We start from the raw sequence: 17,176 nt of genomic DNA, 5'->3' as shown, positions 1-17,176 counted from the left end.
AAATGATTTTCCCAACACCTCCCAGAGGTTTTAGACTCATATGCAGAACAGAGGAATATATATGTCTTTGACTGACTCGACTGGACAAAAGAATGAAAGGAATTTCTCACGATTGAAAAGCGACGGTTTTATTCTGAAGAAATTGAACCGGAAGTATTATCATTTCTGCTGGCGGGTCGCAGTCCTTAGCTTTTGTGTCCATGCTAAAGAAGAAATAACTTAATTCTACTTCGATGGCAAACAGAACAGTTAAAGATGCTAACAGTATACACGGGACTAACCCGCAGTATCTGGTGGAGAAAATCACCCGGACTCGAATCTACGAGTCTAAATACTGGAAAGAAGAGTGTTTCGGTCTCACTGGTTAGTAGCGTGTTAGCAAGCGAGCTAACGTTAGCTTCCTGTCGGCTAATGTTGGCCGATGCGTCCCCTTTTTTAAAGTGACTTTAGAAAATTATTAAGCAAACTTTACCAAACATTAAGTACCCCATATGTTATTTCATTAGTTATCATGTAACGTTATCAAAGAAGACAAACTAGTTTTCTGTTGACATGTGCAATGGTTTCTAACGTCACTCGAAATAAAATGACTAGTAAAGCTAGTTAAGTACGTTACCACAGCTCAAAGTGAACTCTCCTATTTATTTTGTTTGCCTAGAGGCTGGGAACCCAAGACATTCAGTTTGCAATAGTTGGAGACAAATTATTGTTGCTAACTTGAGTTTATTATTTTCGTCTTCAACTAAGCAGCTGGGATTGACTGGGGAAAAGCAGCAAATCTTAGTAGACAAACCGGAACTGTCGAATGTTTGATAGTTTTGCCAACCTAAAGTTTGTTTTAAATAATCCATCACGTTCAAAATGAGCTCTGCTGCAAATGATTCGTTTCATTTCAGTTATTTTCTAGATTAATCAGTCAGTTTCAGTTTGTTTTATTTCACAAACTCTGTGTCAACATTTTGTGTTTGGCCCTTTACTGTTTGACAGTGAAGGTGATGTGTGTGCAATGTTGTCACCCACAGCTGAGCTGGTTGTTGACAAAGCCATGGAACTGAAATACGTTGGAGGTGTTTACGGCGGGAACATCAAGCCCACTCCCTTCCTCTGCCTCACGCTGAAGATGCTGCAGATTCAGCCTGAGAAAGACATCATTGTTGAGTTCATAAAAAATGAAGATTTCAAGTGAGTCTCTGTGTTTTCAGGAGGAAATTGATCACTTGTGTATTTAGGTTCAAGGAGGTTCAAGGATTTTATTGTCAATTCACTATATGTGCAGGACATACAGACATCGAAATACTTTTTCTCTCTCACTTAGTATTGGGTGCCATAACATTTAGGAACTAAAATAGAATAGAATTTATTTTGTCAACCAGCCACACAAAACCTTAGCAAAGTGCCCACAAACTGACACAATGTCGGGCTTTTCAGAGGCAATAACAGGATAAAACTGTCACATATTTAGTCGCCTAATATTTAAAAAATACTGAGTTTTTTTGGTCACAGGATCAGTATCTTCATAGCTTACAGAGCATAAAATAGGGAGAAGATGTTTTCCATTAACTCCTCAATTCATCAGCTGTGTTGGTGCATCCACAAAGTGTAGAGACTTCAGTATGAATTCATGGAATTCACCCCTGAAATCGCAACTATGGAAAATATCAACAAGGTTAAAAAGGCATCAGTTAAAGGACATGGCTTGTGTAAAACTTTGATGAGAGTGACACATTACAAAAAGTTGTTCAGAGACAACCCATGATGCAGATGTAGTGTTCTCATATAGAAACCCTGTTTCCATTCTGATCTAAGTAGGTATTAACATCACCACCCCTGTGTGACTGTGTTTTCTGCTGGGTGGCATAGAGTTAATGTCTCTGCATGACTGGCTTCTTGGAAATGTCTTTTATCAGGTGACTTGTGTCATTTTGAATAATCTCTTCTATAAGATCTAAAACCTTGTGTGACTCCACTGAAGCTGATCCTCACATGCAGCTTTTTTTTGTCTCAGTAATGCTTTAATTTGCATTGACAGTTAATGTTGAGTCACACAAAACCAAAGTAAAAATTTGAGAAAACAAAGCAACAGACTCCTTCAAATGACTGAAGACATTTTCATGGTCTACACAGATGTTTTTATCCTGCAGCTACAAACATATCTTCTCCTGGTTGCACTAATTCTGGACCTACTGAACCTCATATTATGGATTTTGCTCATTATGCTGTCTCTCTTTTAAGATATGTTCGTTTACTTGGAGCGATGTACATGAGATTAACTGGCACTGCAGTGGATTGTTACAAATATCTGGAGCCTCTGTACAACGACTACAGAAAGATCAAGAGTCAGAACAGAAACGGAGGTGGGTCCTAAAAGTCCCTTCTGTGACTGGGATGTTCAGGATGTGTTTATTATCATTCTAGAACGTTTTATACAGCGGAACAAGATGGGGCACTCAGGCCTCGGTTTGGGTAACAAAACTGTTAATTGCCAGTTGAGATATCAATTACAGCAGCCTTTCTGTTGCAGCAGCCAGTTAAATGACGGTCCTGGTTTCTGGTCTGTCTGTTTACAAATCAGCTAGGATAGAGAAATCAGTAGAATTGGTTACTACTGTGTGTTAGGTGCAGTGTGTCTGTAGGTCATCAAAATAAATCCAACATCCCTAAAAACGGGAAGGTGATAGTCTGGCTTTGAGAAAAAAAGAATGATTCCAGGTAACAGTTTGACTTAATGTTAATTATTCTCTTGTTACAGCCTTAATTATTCTAATCATAGTAATAATACATTTTTATTTATAGAGCATTTTTCAACATGCCCAAAAGACGCTTTATGCAATAACTTAAATCTTAAAGTGTCAGTGTGTGTTCACTTACATACAGCCTTGTTTTTCCAGCGTCTTTAATTTGGTTTATAAACTGTCCTAGGATTACACTTCAGGTGGCATTAAGAAGTTGTCTGATATAGGATGTTAGACCCAGAACAGAGAGTCAATCTGCAGAAAATGAATTAGCAACTTTATTGATAATGGAATAATTTTTAAAATAATTCTTTAGGCAAAAATTGTAAACATTCTCTGGTTTCAGCTTCTTGAATGGGTAAGTCAGTGAAGTGATTAACTTAGACTATGGACTGTTGGTTGGACAAATCAAAACACCTGAAGATGTACTTCGGAGTCTGGGAAATTGCAAACAAACCATGTTTTAAAATTTTTGGATATTATTTAAACCAAACAATTAATTGAGAAAATAATCTGCAGAATAACTGATAATGAAAATCAGCTGCAGATGAAGTTGTTCCAGCTGTTAACGTTTTTATTCTCAAATTTTTTTTTTCTTTGTTTCTGTCTCAAGAGTTTGAGTTGATGCACGTCGACGAGTTCATCGATGATCTCCTGCACGCAGAGAGGATGTGTGACATCATTCTGCCCCGGCTTCAGGTACCTTTACATTGTTCACACAGCCTATCTCACCTGGTCCACACAGCTGATGGCTGTTTCTGTGTGTGTCACAGAAGAGACAGGTCCTGGAGGAGGCCGAGATGCTGGACCCACGGATCAGTGCTCTGGAGGAAGACCTGGATGAAGTGGAGAGCAGTGAGGAGGAAGATGAGGAAGAGGAGAAGGTAATGCCACAGTCAACTTTGTTAATTCACTTCCATGTGGAATTTGACTTATTTACTATAATGAGAGTATTTGGGGGAATTTACCTGCTCAAAAAGAAGCAAGATGAGCATCGTTTGTGCTCACGGCGGCCGGTAATTAAGCCACAGATGGAGGTGGAGTCATTCAGTTGTAAAATGTTGAAGGCGCATGCTTGAAAGTCATCACTTTGACAGGTGAGCAGCGGCAGTTATTCAGAATTTGTGTCTGAGTCGGGGTTGACAGCCGGTTGTCGTCTTGTGGTCCCTCTAACTGGCTTTTCCACCTGCAGCCCGAGAGACTCCAGACCCCTGAACCACACAGACGTAGTTACCGTGATAACGACAGACCTCGCCGTTCTCCATCACCTCGGTACAGGCGCAGCCGCTCTCCCCGACGGTTTGTGGATTCATTATCCTTCAGTTTACTATGAGACCCATTAATGTACATTGTGATAAATGCACCTTTCCACAATGTGTTCTCCTAAATGATGACAAATCCACTGTGGGTTATTTCCTTCCAGGAGGAGCAGATCTCCAAAGAGGCGAAGGTACGTCTGCTTCTGTAGGAAGTGTAATCAGTTTAAAACTAGCAGGCTTGCACGTCTTTCAGATTTTATTTTGAATGTGTTTTGTTGTTTGTATCCAGCCCGTCACCCCGGAGAGAACGCCATCGCAGCAAGAGCCCCCGCCGACATCGCAGCCGGTCTAGAGACAGACGCCACCGCTCCAAATCCCCAGGTGAATAAAGAGAAATGAGCTCAGCCACCTGCTGACCACCACGCTCAGTGATCATATGAACCACCTGTGTGAGCTAGTGGCAGGTTCTGGTCAGATGTGCTCACAGTGGACAGGGAACTGGGAGAACAGCACAACGCTGTGGTCATAGAGGCACTCTGCTGACCACATAGTGTACCTACAACGACTCAACCACGGCACATTACTGTGCATGAAAGGACACAGCTTTCACTCTGTTTCCTTGTTAAACAGTCAGAAGGTGGCAGTGTACCTGTTAGGTGGAATCTATAAATATGCACATCTTATAGGAAATACAAGAAGATTGTTGAGGGGTAAAGGTCTCCATAGGACCTTTATGTGAGGTCAGAAGTGAAAGAGGAAATCTAGTTTCTGCAAAGACATTGAACATATATTTAAAAAGTTTCTCGCAGTCTTTGGTTTGATTTGATATGTTGTTCTTATCACAGGCGTTTGCAGAAAGTGACATGAACCCAATGTGGAGACAGATTTCAGTTTTTTTGTTGTTTTTGTGTTGTGAAGTCCGGTTTATTTTTTTCTTCAAAGTTATTTTTTAATTCAGAGTTTATTTTGATTTCACTGACCAAGGTTGTTTTTTTTTGACACAGCAAATAAAAAATTCTTTTAGCAAATATGCAGGAGAGAAAACTGTCTCTGTATTATATTGTATTTGGTGCTGGCTATTTGGTGCTTATTCTAAATCTTTCTCATTGTTGTGGACCAGGTCACCACAGAAGCCACAGACATCGCAGCCACTCAAAGTCCCCAGAGAGGTGAGAGCTCACATTCAGCTGCAAGTGTCAAGAACAGAACCTCTGCTCAGATATTTGGACCAGTTTCCCCAGTGCTATGCAGTGTGTCTGTAAGGCAGGCATCCTCCTCTGGTAGTAGTCCAATACAGTACCAGAGCTTCAGTGCCGATTTCACCACAAAGCTTTTTTGGCAGCTCTTGATTCTGTCATGTGTCAATGATGTGCACAGTTTTCATAGGTGTTCACATCTACATTTTTTCTTTACTCCTTAAGGACTTCCATCGACATTGACATAAAGTTTGAAAGTAAATGATTCTTAGCTGGCAAGACTGTGTCATGTTAAGGTCAGTGGAGCAGCTGATCTGGAGCTTTCAGTTGTCCCACATGATCTTCTTCAGCAGATGAATGAAACCGTTTTGAGGAGCTCTGCTAATGTGAAATATTTGGAAATGAGCATGATCTATTAAGTTCCAGTTTGCAGACATCTGTAGTGTTATTGTTGATTCATTCAAAATCATATTGTTGTTCTGTCTCATCACAGGAGTTCAAAAAAGAGCCACAAGAAGAGTCGAAGAGGAAACGAGTGGGCTTCCAAATGTGCATCAGTAAGGTAAGTTTGTTTTTTTACCTCCAAACTGTCAGAAATCTTGACTCAATCTTTTTTGTATGGAAAGTAGTTCCATTTTTTGATACTGGCCCACTAACCTGTCTGTAACACGGCGCAGCTGCAGTGTGAAGCCCTCGGGTCTCAGCAGTGGGTAAATACAGTTTGTAACCACTGAAAACCTTTTAACCTCGGCCTGTGGTTCAAACTCCCTGGAAGAGAAAAGTTCTGTGATACTCCCAGTTTTCACATAGTTATGGCCATTACTGGTAACTTTTGGACATGTGTATATAGAGAAGACGTGTCTCTTGTAAACAGTTTCTGTATGTGAACGAGTTTTACAAACTGATCTGATAATGGAAATAAAGACCCTGATTCATCAGTCCTGTGGGTTCAGAAGTTTGACTCTTGAGGATGACGAGGACCCCCAGCTCGTGTCTGATGCTCTTGGGAGGTTAGTTGTAAGGAACCTTTTCATGACCGAGCCACAGTTGGACATGCAGAAGGGTTAGATTAATCTTTGGGAAAGATATGGTTAGACCTTTACGGGCTTAATGAAGTTTTCGGTAATAGAGAGTGTTTCTTTCGAGGAAATTCCACTTAACCTCGTTTAGTACTAAATTTAAGTTATTTCCTGCGCACTTATTAGAACATAATAAACCTCAGGGCTTTTGGAAAACAAAATGACAAACTTTGCCCAAAGGTTTGGCTTTTCTCAAACTTTGGCAGTAGCTCTCAGAAGGCGTCTTCAGCTCCTGTGTGAAGTTCTGTGTAGAGTAACCACCAAAACAAAATTGTTCATTATGTGTATATTTATTAGCACTGTGTGCAGCTGAGACTCAGTGTAGCATACTGTATTTTCTATGCCCACTGTGTCTTCTAGTCATGATTCAGGTTATGCATCAAATGAACATACAGTATTACCAATCTTAATTTTTTCACTACAAAGCTTTTAGCAAAGCAAATGTTATAAAGTCTGTTTTGTTCTTAATTTCAAATACAGTTTTGAGTCATGTAATGTTCAGGATTTAAAGGCAGTTTATGTGGTATTTCCCTTCCAGACTTGTGAACAGTCAGTTGGTTTCCAGATGTAGCTACTGTCCGTCTTCACATAACTGGTGTGATTCATAAATCGTTCTGTTCCCAGTGCTTCCTCCAGGACGCGGAGAGTGATGAAAGTGATAAATCTGACCTCCAGTCAGTGTCTCTCTCCCAGGTAGCATCCTGTGGGAAAACAAACTGCTCCTAACTTCAACCTGAACCATCTGGCTTGCTTCTGCAGAAATAATAAGGCTCCTCGTTATTTTTATACACATCATGAAGTGTTAGTATAGTTTAACAACTAGAGCGACTGCAGCCACATGGGGTCCTGTCATTGTGATTGTATTTTGACACAAAATGAGTTTTGTAGATTTTCCACTATGCCTACAGTGCATATTATCTAAAGTATGATGCTGCTGTTAGTAAAATGATGTAAAATAGCATTACGTTAAGAATGTAAAAATCAGCTTGCACCTGCCTTGAGAGGATCAATCTGGCCGTTTCCCTCCCAGAGGTCAGTGCAAAGCTGTGTGTCAGTGTTCATGACGGTTTGCACAGATTTATTTCACCCTTGCAAGTGAATGCTCAGATTGCTGCCATTCCTTTGAAAATAACTGCTTTTGCTGTTTGACTTTCTGCTATGGCCGATATGTATTTAGAGATGTATGTCTGCCCCAACTGAGGGGCATCTGATGTTAAAACTGGTGAAGTTGAATCCTTCACCTTTAGTCACTATGAAGCACTGTTTGACCTTGCAAAAGCACTTTCTGTAGAGCTGACATGGTGACATCAGATTCAGCCGATCCGTGTGTGAGGATTCAGGTGCAGGGGTGAAGTGAATCTGTGCTTGTTTTTCACATCAAACAGGCCCAAACCTCCCGTCATGCTGGGTTCAGACAGTGTCTCACTTCCATTTTAACATTTTAAAACTTAAATTTTTTCCACGTTTTCCTAATATGTTTCAGAGTACTGAGTATGTATGGATTTTTAGCCTGCTTTCTCTGGAAACCCAGGCTGTGTGCTGCACTATGGTTCTTGAAGGTTATCCAGAAACGCCTTTATTTCGCTATACATTTGGTGCCAGCCTCTCTCTTGAATCTTTTGCAGAATTTTGATGCTGTTCTGTCGATAGAAGGTCTGATATGGCATCTCTGCTGCCTTCATGTGATATTTTATTGACCTTTGGCGGTCCTGTCGATCAAAGTGTAAATATTTAGCGTAGTTGTTGTAAAGCAGCTGTCTGTCTGCAGGTTCCAGAACAGTTTGCAGCATTTCCTGGTAGATCCGATCAGCTTCAACCATGCCGCTGTACGACTTTGCATACATACTTGCAAGGTCTGATTTCTTCAGAAGTGCAGAATGAGGATAGAGAGAAATCACCTCCTTATGCAGACTGATTGCTCTGTCTGTCATGCTTTGCTTTAGGTGACTGTCCCTGAAAAAAAGGACCTTCCATTTGTAGCAGAGTGCAGCACATCTCTTCAGAAAGCGTTCATCTGGATGGTTTCCCAGAGCCTCCTCGGCCAATTCAGTAGCCTCATCAATAGTGTCAGGCTGTCTGTAAAGCCTGAGCAATGGTTTGATACCACTGTAACTGCTGACAGGATTTCTCAGAACCTTTCTGGCTAACTCATGTGCTTCATCTGCAGTTTCTTCCCCTTTCTTTGCCCGCTGGTCGAGGTACAGAACAGCCAGGTACAGGTTCTCTGGATCCTGTTCCTTGGCAATTCTCATTTTCTCAAACAGGTCGGGGTCCAGCTCTGTGTTGCTGTGATTTAAAGCATTCACTGACCCTATGATGTAGCTGGTCTGCCACTCCACCATGTCTGGCTGCATCCTGATGGCTCTCTGGAAGTAATCTGCAGCCAGCAGCTTCTGGTCTGCCTCGAACTTCATCAGGGTCCAGGCCTTTTCAGCGTAGACCTCTGGGTGCAGCTCGTCCTGCGATGGAGATGGGTATTTATTCAGCAGGGCGTCAACCTTTGACAGGTAAGCTTGGCTCTCTGCTTCTTCTCCCAGGTGGTGGTGCAGCCAAGCCTGGTTCCCGTAGTTCACCACCAACCAAGGACCCTCATCTGCTTTTCTTGTCTGCTGAAAGGCCTCTGCAACCCTGCTGAAGAGTCTCCGGGCTTCATTGATGAACCCCAGCTGGTAGTGGATGTACCCCAGCAGGTTGTAAATGTGACCCAGCCAATAGTTTGCCTCGTCGTCGCCGATGTCCTCCAGCTTGTCCCTGAGACAGAAAAGTTTGGACCTGCTGGGCTGGTCTGCCACTCCACCATGTCTGGCTGCATCCTGATGGCTCTCTGGAAGTAATCTGCAGCCAGCAGCTTCTGGTCTGCCTCGAACTTCATCAGGGTCCAGGCCTTTTCAGCGTAGACCTCTGGGTGCAGCTCATCCTGCGATGGAGATGGGTATTTATTCAGCAGGGCGTCAACCTTTGCCAGGTAAGCTTGGCTCTCTGCTTCTTCTCCCAGGTGGTGGTGCAGCCAAGCCTGGTTCCCGTAGTTCACCACCAACCAAGGACCCTCATCTGCTTTTCTTGTCTGCTGAAAGGCCTCTGCAACCCTGCTGAAGAGTCTCCGAGCTTCATCGATGAACCCCAGCTGGTAGTGGATGTACCCCTGCAGGTTGTAAATGTGACCCAGCCAATAGTTTGCCTCGTCGTCGCCGATGTCCTCCAGCTTGTCCCTGAGACGGAAAAGTTTGGACCTGCTGGGGTCCAGATCCCAGGTGAAGTGGCACTGCAGAGCCTGCAGTGTGGACTGTGGTGTCTGACTCTTGGCAGCACTAATAGTAAAACACATAATGAGTAGGTCAGTTATGTTCTGCCCTTGAGGCTTGTTATGCTTGGATAAAGACTTCAGTTCATGTGGATGGAGGAAAGAGTAAAAGGGAGGAATTATCTGAATTTAGCTGACTAACTTGGCAGCACTGAATAGACAGGAAGGAAACAAGGAAGTAATTGAGGAATAAGCATTGAGGCAGCAAGGAAAGGAGGAGTGGAGATGCCTGGACGTATGATGTTAATTTTGCCTGTGATCCTTTGAATAAACCAGCACGGTTATATTTTTTATATATCCAAGTGGTCTGCGTCGTCCCTCTGAGTTCCTGGTTGAAAGAACTGGGCTAAATCTTACAAACCCTCGATTTGACAGACAAAATAGTAGGAATCGTAAGAAGGGACGTGAAGCAAAAGAAAAGGAAGTAGGTTAATGGAGACAGCAGCACCGAATGATAATAAAACACCATCACTGACTTGTAGGATCCATAATGTTAGTATTCTGGCCATTACACCGCTCGTTGTTCAGTCACAGTGAAATGAAAGGTTCGGGCAGCTGCTCACCTCATCACTCTGCTGTCTCAGGCCCAGTGGGTCCTATGTTCTGCTCGTGATGCTGATTTGGGGTTTTACGGGGACAAAATCAGTATTGTCCAGCTTCTGCTTTGCTGTATAATGATGTGATGCTGTGCTGTGGGTGTTCAAATGAAAGTGAGAGACTTTTAAAGGCGGGTCATTTGCGGTAAAACGCAATAGAGTCGCGAAAAGACGTGAGTTCGCTGCAGCGCCGCGCGAACTGAGGCGAAGACGCGTCGGTGCGAACTAAAGAAGTTGAGGGAACTCCGCTTCGTGGATCCTAGGAAAGACCGAATAGAAAATATCATAAACACTGCGAGAGAACAACAGAAAACGTGACTTCCTAATGATTTATGAACCCCGCGATAAAGTTCGCTCGAAGAGAGCGAGGCGAGGACGCGCCTTGCGCCGAATCTTAATGCGCCTTGACTTTCGTTTCCTAGCGATATAAACCAGAGGGCACAGTGCTGGGTCAGTTGCTGCAACAAAACGAAAATCAGGAGCCAACGACCTCCCATAAAGGTTTTAGTAAGTTCAGTTAAACTTGGAAATTGATGCCACAGCGAGTGATATACTGAAACCTCATTTGAAGAAACCTCTGCAGTGGTGTAGCGCATGAATCTGAGCCTGTAGACATTTTAATATTACTCATACACATGAATTAGCGAGTACTGTAAAGGGTTATTATCAGGAACTGATTACATCACCAGTTGAGAAAAACTGACCTACAAAAAGAGACACTGCGTTTTGTCTCCTTTTGGGGGATTTATGACTCTTTGCATCTTATCATTATGTGTCTATGCATGGTCATCTTGTGACATGTCTGGTCATTTTACATGTCTTAATAGCTTGGTGTCTAAATCAAGTGGGCTTCTTCTGCAAGTGTATGGGGTGCTCTCCAGCCACGCTCAGCAGCTGATGGAACAGAGAGAACTCAGAAACTGCACCTCCGGAGTAGAGCCAACACAGCAGAGTTTAGAGCCAAGACGAGGTGACGCCTTTGAATTCATTCAGTTTATAAGGACAGCATTTTTTAAAGGTGAAAAGTAAAAAAACCCAGCTTATTATTTAAATAGTAAAATACAAAGGTTTCAAACCTGCACTGAAATAAGGATGGTTTTAGTGTTTGTATGAACAGCTGTTTAACAGTGTTTACATGTTGCCACCCTGTTAATCCAGCAGCAGGTAGAGAGCCTGAACTGGACTGAAGAAAAGATCAATGCGTCCACTTGTTCATTTGTTTAGCAGAGTTGGATTTCTTTAATAGATGGTAAAGGCCTGGACTCCTGCAGTTTGTTACATTAATTTAAATGGACTGTATCTATTCAGCGACTCGCCCTACAGCTGTTCCTGTGCAACTGCACCACCTCAGACACCCAGTTAAGGCAAAACACTAGCCCTTTACAGTTATTTCTTGTGAGCTCTTGGCTTGCAGCATGAATTTGTGTATCCTCTTTTCTAACTCCATATATTCCTCCACAGTGTTCACTGCACACTTTTTATAAATCAGAAGTGAGAAGATGAGTAGAGAACAAACATGGGAGATGGTTGTAGTGTCAGATCAGTGATAGTTGCACTGCTTTTTGGAGACATTACAGGTTGTGTGTTTATCTTGCTAAATCAGTGTAGAGACAGCGAGTTCAGTTCTAAACACATACAGGGTTAAGGAAGCCAGCGCTTCTCCACACTACAGAGAACAAGACCAAATGAGTCGACTCGCATCATAAGAGGATTTTTTTCCTTCCCCTTCTTCTCAGTGTGTGAAGGAATCCAAACTTTCAAGTTATTGGTAGTTTGGACAGTTGTTCAGTCTGTCTTTAAATTTGTATATTGAGGGAGAGGTGCAGGTACCTAGAGAAATAAGGAGGAGTTGAGGCAAATACAGGCTGGAACATGGACCCTACTGAGCTGGAGCTGTGTGCCGTGGTCATGCAGTTTCCAAAACCAGACAAGGATCCCTCTGGCTTTGTGAATCAGCTGACGTGGTATGCCACTTTGATCCTAAGAGATGCTGTACAATTGATGTTGACATGTTTAAGGGGTAGATTTGGTGAGACAGAGCCAGCTGTGACTATCACAGTTCAAGATGAGAGTACACAGAGTAGGCCTGACTGGACAAAGACGTATAAAACTCAGTTAATGCAATGTGTTAAGCTGGGAATAGTGAAGGGGCAAGAAGCTGCACACCTCTCACTTCCGCTCATCTGTATTTGAGCTGTACATTTTTAGACTAACAAACCTACTTTGTTGTTGTTGTTGTTGTCCTCGCTGAGCACACCTAGTTTCCGGACCACAATTCTAATGACTAGATCTTTCTTTTCCTCCTCCTTTCTAAATTGACTGTAGTGTTGCACAGCACCCTAGTCGAGGACAGTGGGCGGCAGACATGCTTTGATATTTGATAACTTAGAGAAAAAGTATATTGTACCTCCATGGTTAAGTTGCAGTTTACCAAGCTGTTTCCTGTCCCACCAGAGAAGCTGCTGTGGGATGCAGGGACCCAGAAGTTGTGTTGAGCTGTGAAGAAGCTGAAGACCACGCTGTTCCAGACCCTCATCAATGATGACACCTCTGCACCACATGTTGTTCTCGGAGACATTGGGTATCAACTTCTGTCCGCTTCATTAAATCTTCACTTTCTTTGTACTTATGACTGACTTTTTTTTTTTTTTGGACTCTGATGCCCAGCCTTAGGAAACTGAATTTGGAGAGAACAACCTGGTGATGCAAACAGGACCGTAACTGATCCATCAGAGACGAGGATGCTGGCTATGGATGCCTGCGCCAACCCTGAGTTGAGACTGAGCTCTTAAAGGGACTCTATCAGCAGTTGGAAGGTCGGTCAGCTTTACCTGAGTCCACCACCGCCTTGGATGCGATGACTGTGTAGCAGATGAATATGCAGTGTGAACATTCTCAAAACCTTACAGTGCGTATTATTTTATTTTTGGGGGTTAATGCCCACTTCTATTGTTGAGATGTCCATGTAATGCATTCAGTTCTTTGTTTCTTGTCATATTGTTCAATATTTTTGCATAGATGTGTTGCCTTGAATGGTTTTGTTGGTCAGGAGCTTTTATTTTGAAGGCCATTGCCCCGTTATTTTGTTTCCTGTTTCTGCGCGGCCCTCCTCAGTTACTGTGGAAAGCTGAGGAGAGGTGGGTTATATACTCTGCTCCTGTAATTTTAAGTGTTTTATTTCCATAAAAAGAAAAAGCACTTTACCGTTCAGACTGTTATGGCACAGAGTTATAAGCCACTGTTTTCTGTTGCATAGTTGCTAACGATGTGAAAATTGTTCTTTCCTGTGTGACGTACACAACTTTATTAATGTGCTAACTAGGCATAGTTGCAATGTTTCAGCTAGGTTGAAGCACATTGAAGGTCTCACGTGGAGTCTGTTGTTGCCTTTTTCTGCCCTTCAGATGTGAATAGAGAGACCTGACAGGTGGATGTACTGACTTAGTTGTGTTTCACACAGGTAATAAGAGTGTTTTATTTGTATTATTATTTTGATTTCTTTAGCACACGCTCAGTTACTGTGGAAAGCTGAGAGACCTGACAGGTGGATATACTGATTTAGTTGTGTTTCACACAGAGAATAAACTCTCCTGTGGATGGCAAACCCCTGTCTACGATTCGTCACTAAAGACACAACGCAGAGATTTAACTTGATGGCCGCGTAGAGATGAGACCGGCTACAACTGCAGCAACTGAACTGTAACCGATCCCCTGGAGTTGGACTTTTTTTTTTAAGTTGTCAGTGTTTCTTGACTCTTTGAAGACTTGGTTTGGATTTTGGAACTTTGCCACAGAGTTGCACAAGGCTGGGTCATTTTCCCATCATTAAATGGTGGAAGTACCAGGGCAGGCTCAGTGGTTACATTAGTGAGAGATTCTCCATACCCATAGTTGTGCTTTGACATGTTATAAGCTCGTCTTGATAAGTGTAGTTGTTTTCAAAATCATCACCACCCAAATTTTGATTACTTTATTTAAATTTAGGGATAGCTTTCTGAGTTGTCTCGCTGTGCCAAGTTTTTTTCCTTCATGATCTGTTGGTAGGCAAATCAAACTGGGGCTGATTGAATGTCAAATTAGTCATTGTGAAATGTAGAATGCAGAGAAATGTATAATACAGGGCCAGACCTTTAACATGATGTTCTTAATGCATGCTGAAATATTGTCCAAGATTAATATCCATACATTTTTACATTTACCAGTAGTTGTTTTAAGAAAAATAGTTGTGATTTCAGGGGCCTGTGCCCCAGTAGAGAACACCCCTGCCTCATTCCAAAGATAAGGCACACAGGTTTTCTCAAATATTGGTAGGGACATTTCTGTCCTCCCAAATTTCTGTGCCTACCGTCCATAGGAAAAACTACGCCCTTGGTCTGTGGTCATTTTGTACGTGTTAACTGAGCTCTATGACTTTCAAACAAGACATTTTAGCAGACCTACATGGGCTCGGGCCCCTGGGCCTTTGCCGGAGCCCCCTTTGGTTATCTGCACACCTGCATTTATGACGCTCTGCTACCACCGTCTAAACACATACATAAAACTTATAATTTAATTTTTTTCTTATACCGTTACGCAGCTGTAAGTAAGTGTTTAAACGTTTAATCTTAACTAATGTTTTTTTTGCCGTCGAAATTTCCGTACCATTCACTACCCAACTTACGTTGATAAACCGCGCACTTTACATAAATTGCTTAGGAGATGACGTTTGAAACAGAAAAGGCCAGATTTCGTTATATGCATAAAACATTTTTGTTTTAAAATTTTTTGTAATAACATTTTAAAATCTACATTAATTCAAGCGTTTTTGATTCAAAAAGTAAAGCAACAAAAAAATTTTTTAGACGGAGCTTCATTGTGACCAGTGCTATTTTTAGAACATGCCTCGCAGGCACCTCAAGTGGTCCTTGCGGGCGTCCGTGTGCCCGCGGGCACCGCATTGGTGACTCTTGTTCTAGATTATTCATCTAACCCTCGTGCTGTGAGATGTGCTGCCTAAGGAAGTCCCCTGGCTGGGAGCTGAACTTTGGCTGCTGTGGCTTTGTGGGATGCACAGCACTAAGGTGCCCCCACTGAAAACTGAATACACAGTACAGCATGTGGTCAGCACTGTACGATTACAGCCATAGTAGTGATGGCTGAAAATGTCATAACAACCTCCAGCTCTTCATTATGCTGAATGGCTCATGTCAGTACTAACTTTATTTTAATTACTTTACATACAGTACTGCACTGCTGGGAAGTTTGTGAATTTCCCCTCGAGGTCAGCTATATTAGCTTGTATTATTATTAGCTTATAATAAGGATATATTATAAGTTGTGGGTCGTTTATCAGGTACACCTACTTCAGTCTAACACAGCCTAATCCATCAGCTGTAAATCCTTTTTCATGAAGGTGATAATGTTCATTTTGTGTTGAAAACCATTTTCGAAACCAGGGAGGAACAATCTGATCAACTGGAACTGAACTAGAGATGTTGCAATCAGGGTATATCTGTCTTTACCAGCAGCCACCAGTGTGGTTCACCTTCTGGCTTTTGTAACTCTAGTCAAGACTGTGGAGACTCTGACTAACATCTAACACGGTTACATGCACAACGTTAATTTCTACTAATGTTAGCTAACAGACGCTAACCTGTGTCTGCGTTTATCACTCTTCACATCCATAACATTTTCTGTGTTTTTACAAACGCCAGACAGTAAAGTAACACACGAGTCTTTTTACTCACCTTTTCCTCTTCCATTAATGAAATTGCTTCTTTTCCTCGACCACGCAAAAATTCACTTAAATCCGACATTTTCTGGGCAGCACGTAGCTCCTCTCCAGCATGACTCAAAGGCACTCACTGAACTTGGATCCCTGCAGGTACCCATACTTCTGAGATTAAAGTCAGAATACTGAGATTAAAGTCAGAATACTGAGAATAAAGTCAGAAAAAAAAAAAAAAAAAAAATTTATGCAGTGGCCCTAATACTCTTCCGTACCATCTTCCGTACCGGGCAGGCTCAGTGGTTACATTAGTGAGAGATCCTCCATACCCATAGTTGTGCTTTGACATGTTACAAGCTCGTCTTGATAAGTGTAGTTGTGCTGTTTTCAAAATCATCACCACCCAAATTTTGATTATTTAAATTTAGGGATAGCTTTGAGTTGTCTCGCTGTGCCAAGTTTTTTTCCTTCATGATCTGTTGGTAGGCAAATCAAACTGGGGCTGATTGAATGTCAAATTAGTCATTGTGAAATGTAGAAGAATGCAGAGAAATGTATAATACAGGGCCAGACCTTTAACATGATGTTCTTAATGCATGCTGAAATATTGTCCAAGATTAATATCCATACTTTTTTACATGTACCAGTAGTTGTTTTAAGAAAAATAGTTGTGATTTCAGGGGCCTGTGCCCCAGTAGAGAACACCCCTGCCTCATCCCAAAGATAAGGCACGCAGGTTGGAGTAGCGGGCTGTGTTGTACCATCCAACTGGTCACTCACATAGCACTGTCTCTGATAATGTCCATGAATTCCAGGTCGAAAAGATGAATCCAGTCTTGGGAGTAAGCCGAGTTAGCTATACTACCGATACCAACATTCATTTAGCTAACGAATGCTAACACGTTAGCTAGGTATGCTACTACGCTAGTGTAACCTCCACCTAAATCCTGGTTGGATAGGTACAGTTAGATATTCTAAGGAATGTCAAATTTGGACCAGTACCAGAAGAGACCAGATTTCGCAAGGAGCCAGGGAGGAATGTCAATAAAGAGCAACACAATAGTTAGATTTGTAAAACTCAAAATGTATTAACAAAATTTTACTAATGTACAACAATACAACACTTAAAACAAATGCAATAAAGTAAAATGTGCACTAAATCATTGAACAGAATAAACAAAAGGGAAAAAACAAAACCCCACCCTCCAAATGAATGTCAGATCGTTGGGGCCCTTTAAACTGGAGTTAGGGATCCTACCAGCTCCGCAGTGAACCGGATCACAAAAGTCCTTCTCCTAATCAGTTC

At 42.1% G+C, this 17,176-nt stretch overlaps 2 protein-coding genes and 1 long non-coding RNA gene across 5 annotated transcripts; 2 read left to right on the top strand and 1 right to left on the bottom strand.

Annotated features, from left to right (window-relative positions):
• The first annotated feature begins 138 nt into the window (after window positions 1-138).
• Window positions 139-6,255, top strand: prpf38a (pre-mRNA processing factor 38A). The gene is made up of 11 exons (XM_020609079.1): window positions 139-363; window positions 1,023-1,182; window positions 2,233-2,354; window positions 3,346-3,431; window positions 3,506-3,616; window positions 3,925-4,031; window positions 4,156-4,182; window positions 4,281-4,372; window positions 5,112-5,160; window positions 5,681-5,749; window positions 6,141-6,255. The coding sequence occupies exons 1-11, from the start codon at window positions 234-236 to the stop codon at window positions 6,253-6,255; spliced, it is 1,068 nt and encodes a 355-aa protein (XP_020464735.1). The 5' UTR covers window positions 139-233.
• LOC109965196 (interferon-induced protein with tetratricopeptide repeats 1-like) lies at window positions 5,754-10,280 on the bottom strand. The gene is made up of 3 exons (XM_020609027.1): window positions 10,131-10,280; window positions 9,497-9,574; window positions 5,754-9,038 (listed from the first exon to the last, which is right to left on the bottom strand). The coding sequence occupies exons 1-3, from the start codon at window positions 10,133-10,135 to the stop codon at window positions 7,811-7,813; spliced, it is 1,311 nt and encodes a 436-aa protein (XP_020464683.1). The 5' UTR covers window positions 10,136-10,280; the 3' UTR covers window positions 5,754-7,810.
• LOC109965198 (uncharacterized) lies at window positions 9,904-14,218 on the top strand. 3 transcript variants are annotated; one of them, XR_002275606.1, is made up of 3 exons: window positions 9,904-9,991; window positions 10,991-12,744; window positions 12,831-14,218. It is a non-coding gene; the product is annotated as an uncharacterized LOC109965198 (long non-coding RNA). The 3 variants fall into 3 exon arrangements; XR_002275605.1 differs by lacking the exon at window positions 9,904-9,991 and adding an exon at window positions 10,419-10,670; XR_002275607.1 differs by lacking the exon at window positions 9,904-9,991 and having other exon boundaries at window positions 10,419-11,133; window positions 12,618-12,744.
• Window positions 14,219-17,176: the final 2,958 nt, after the last annotated feature.

Source organism: Monopterus albus, unplaced genomic scaffold (genome assembly GCF_001952655.1).
Source record: "Monopterus albus unplaced genomic scaffold, M_albus_1.0 scaffold98.1, whole genome shotgun sequence".
Lineage (NCBI taxonomy): Eukaryota > Metazoa > Chordata > Actinopteri > Synbranchiformes > Synbranchidae > Monopterus > Monopterus albus.
Note: the sequence above shows the minus strand (reverse complement) of the source record. Positions and strands in the feature narration are given on the sequence as shown.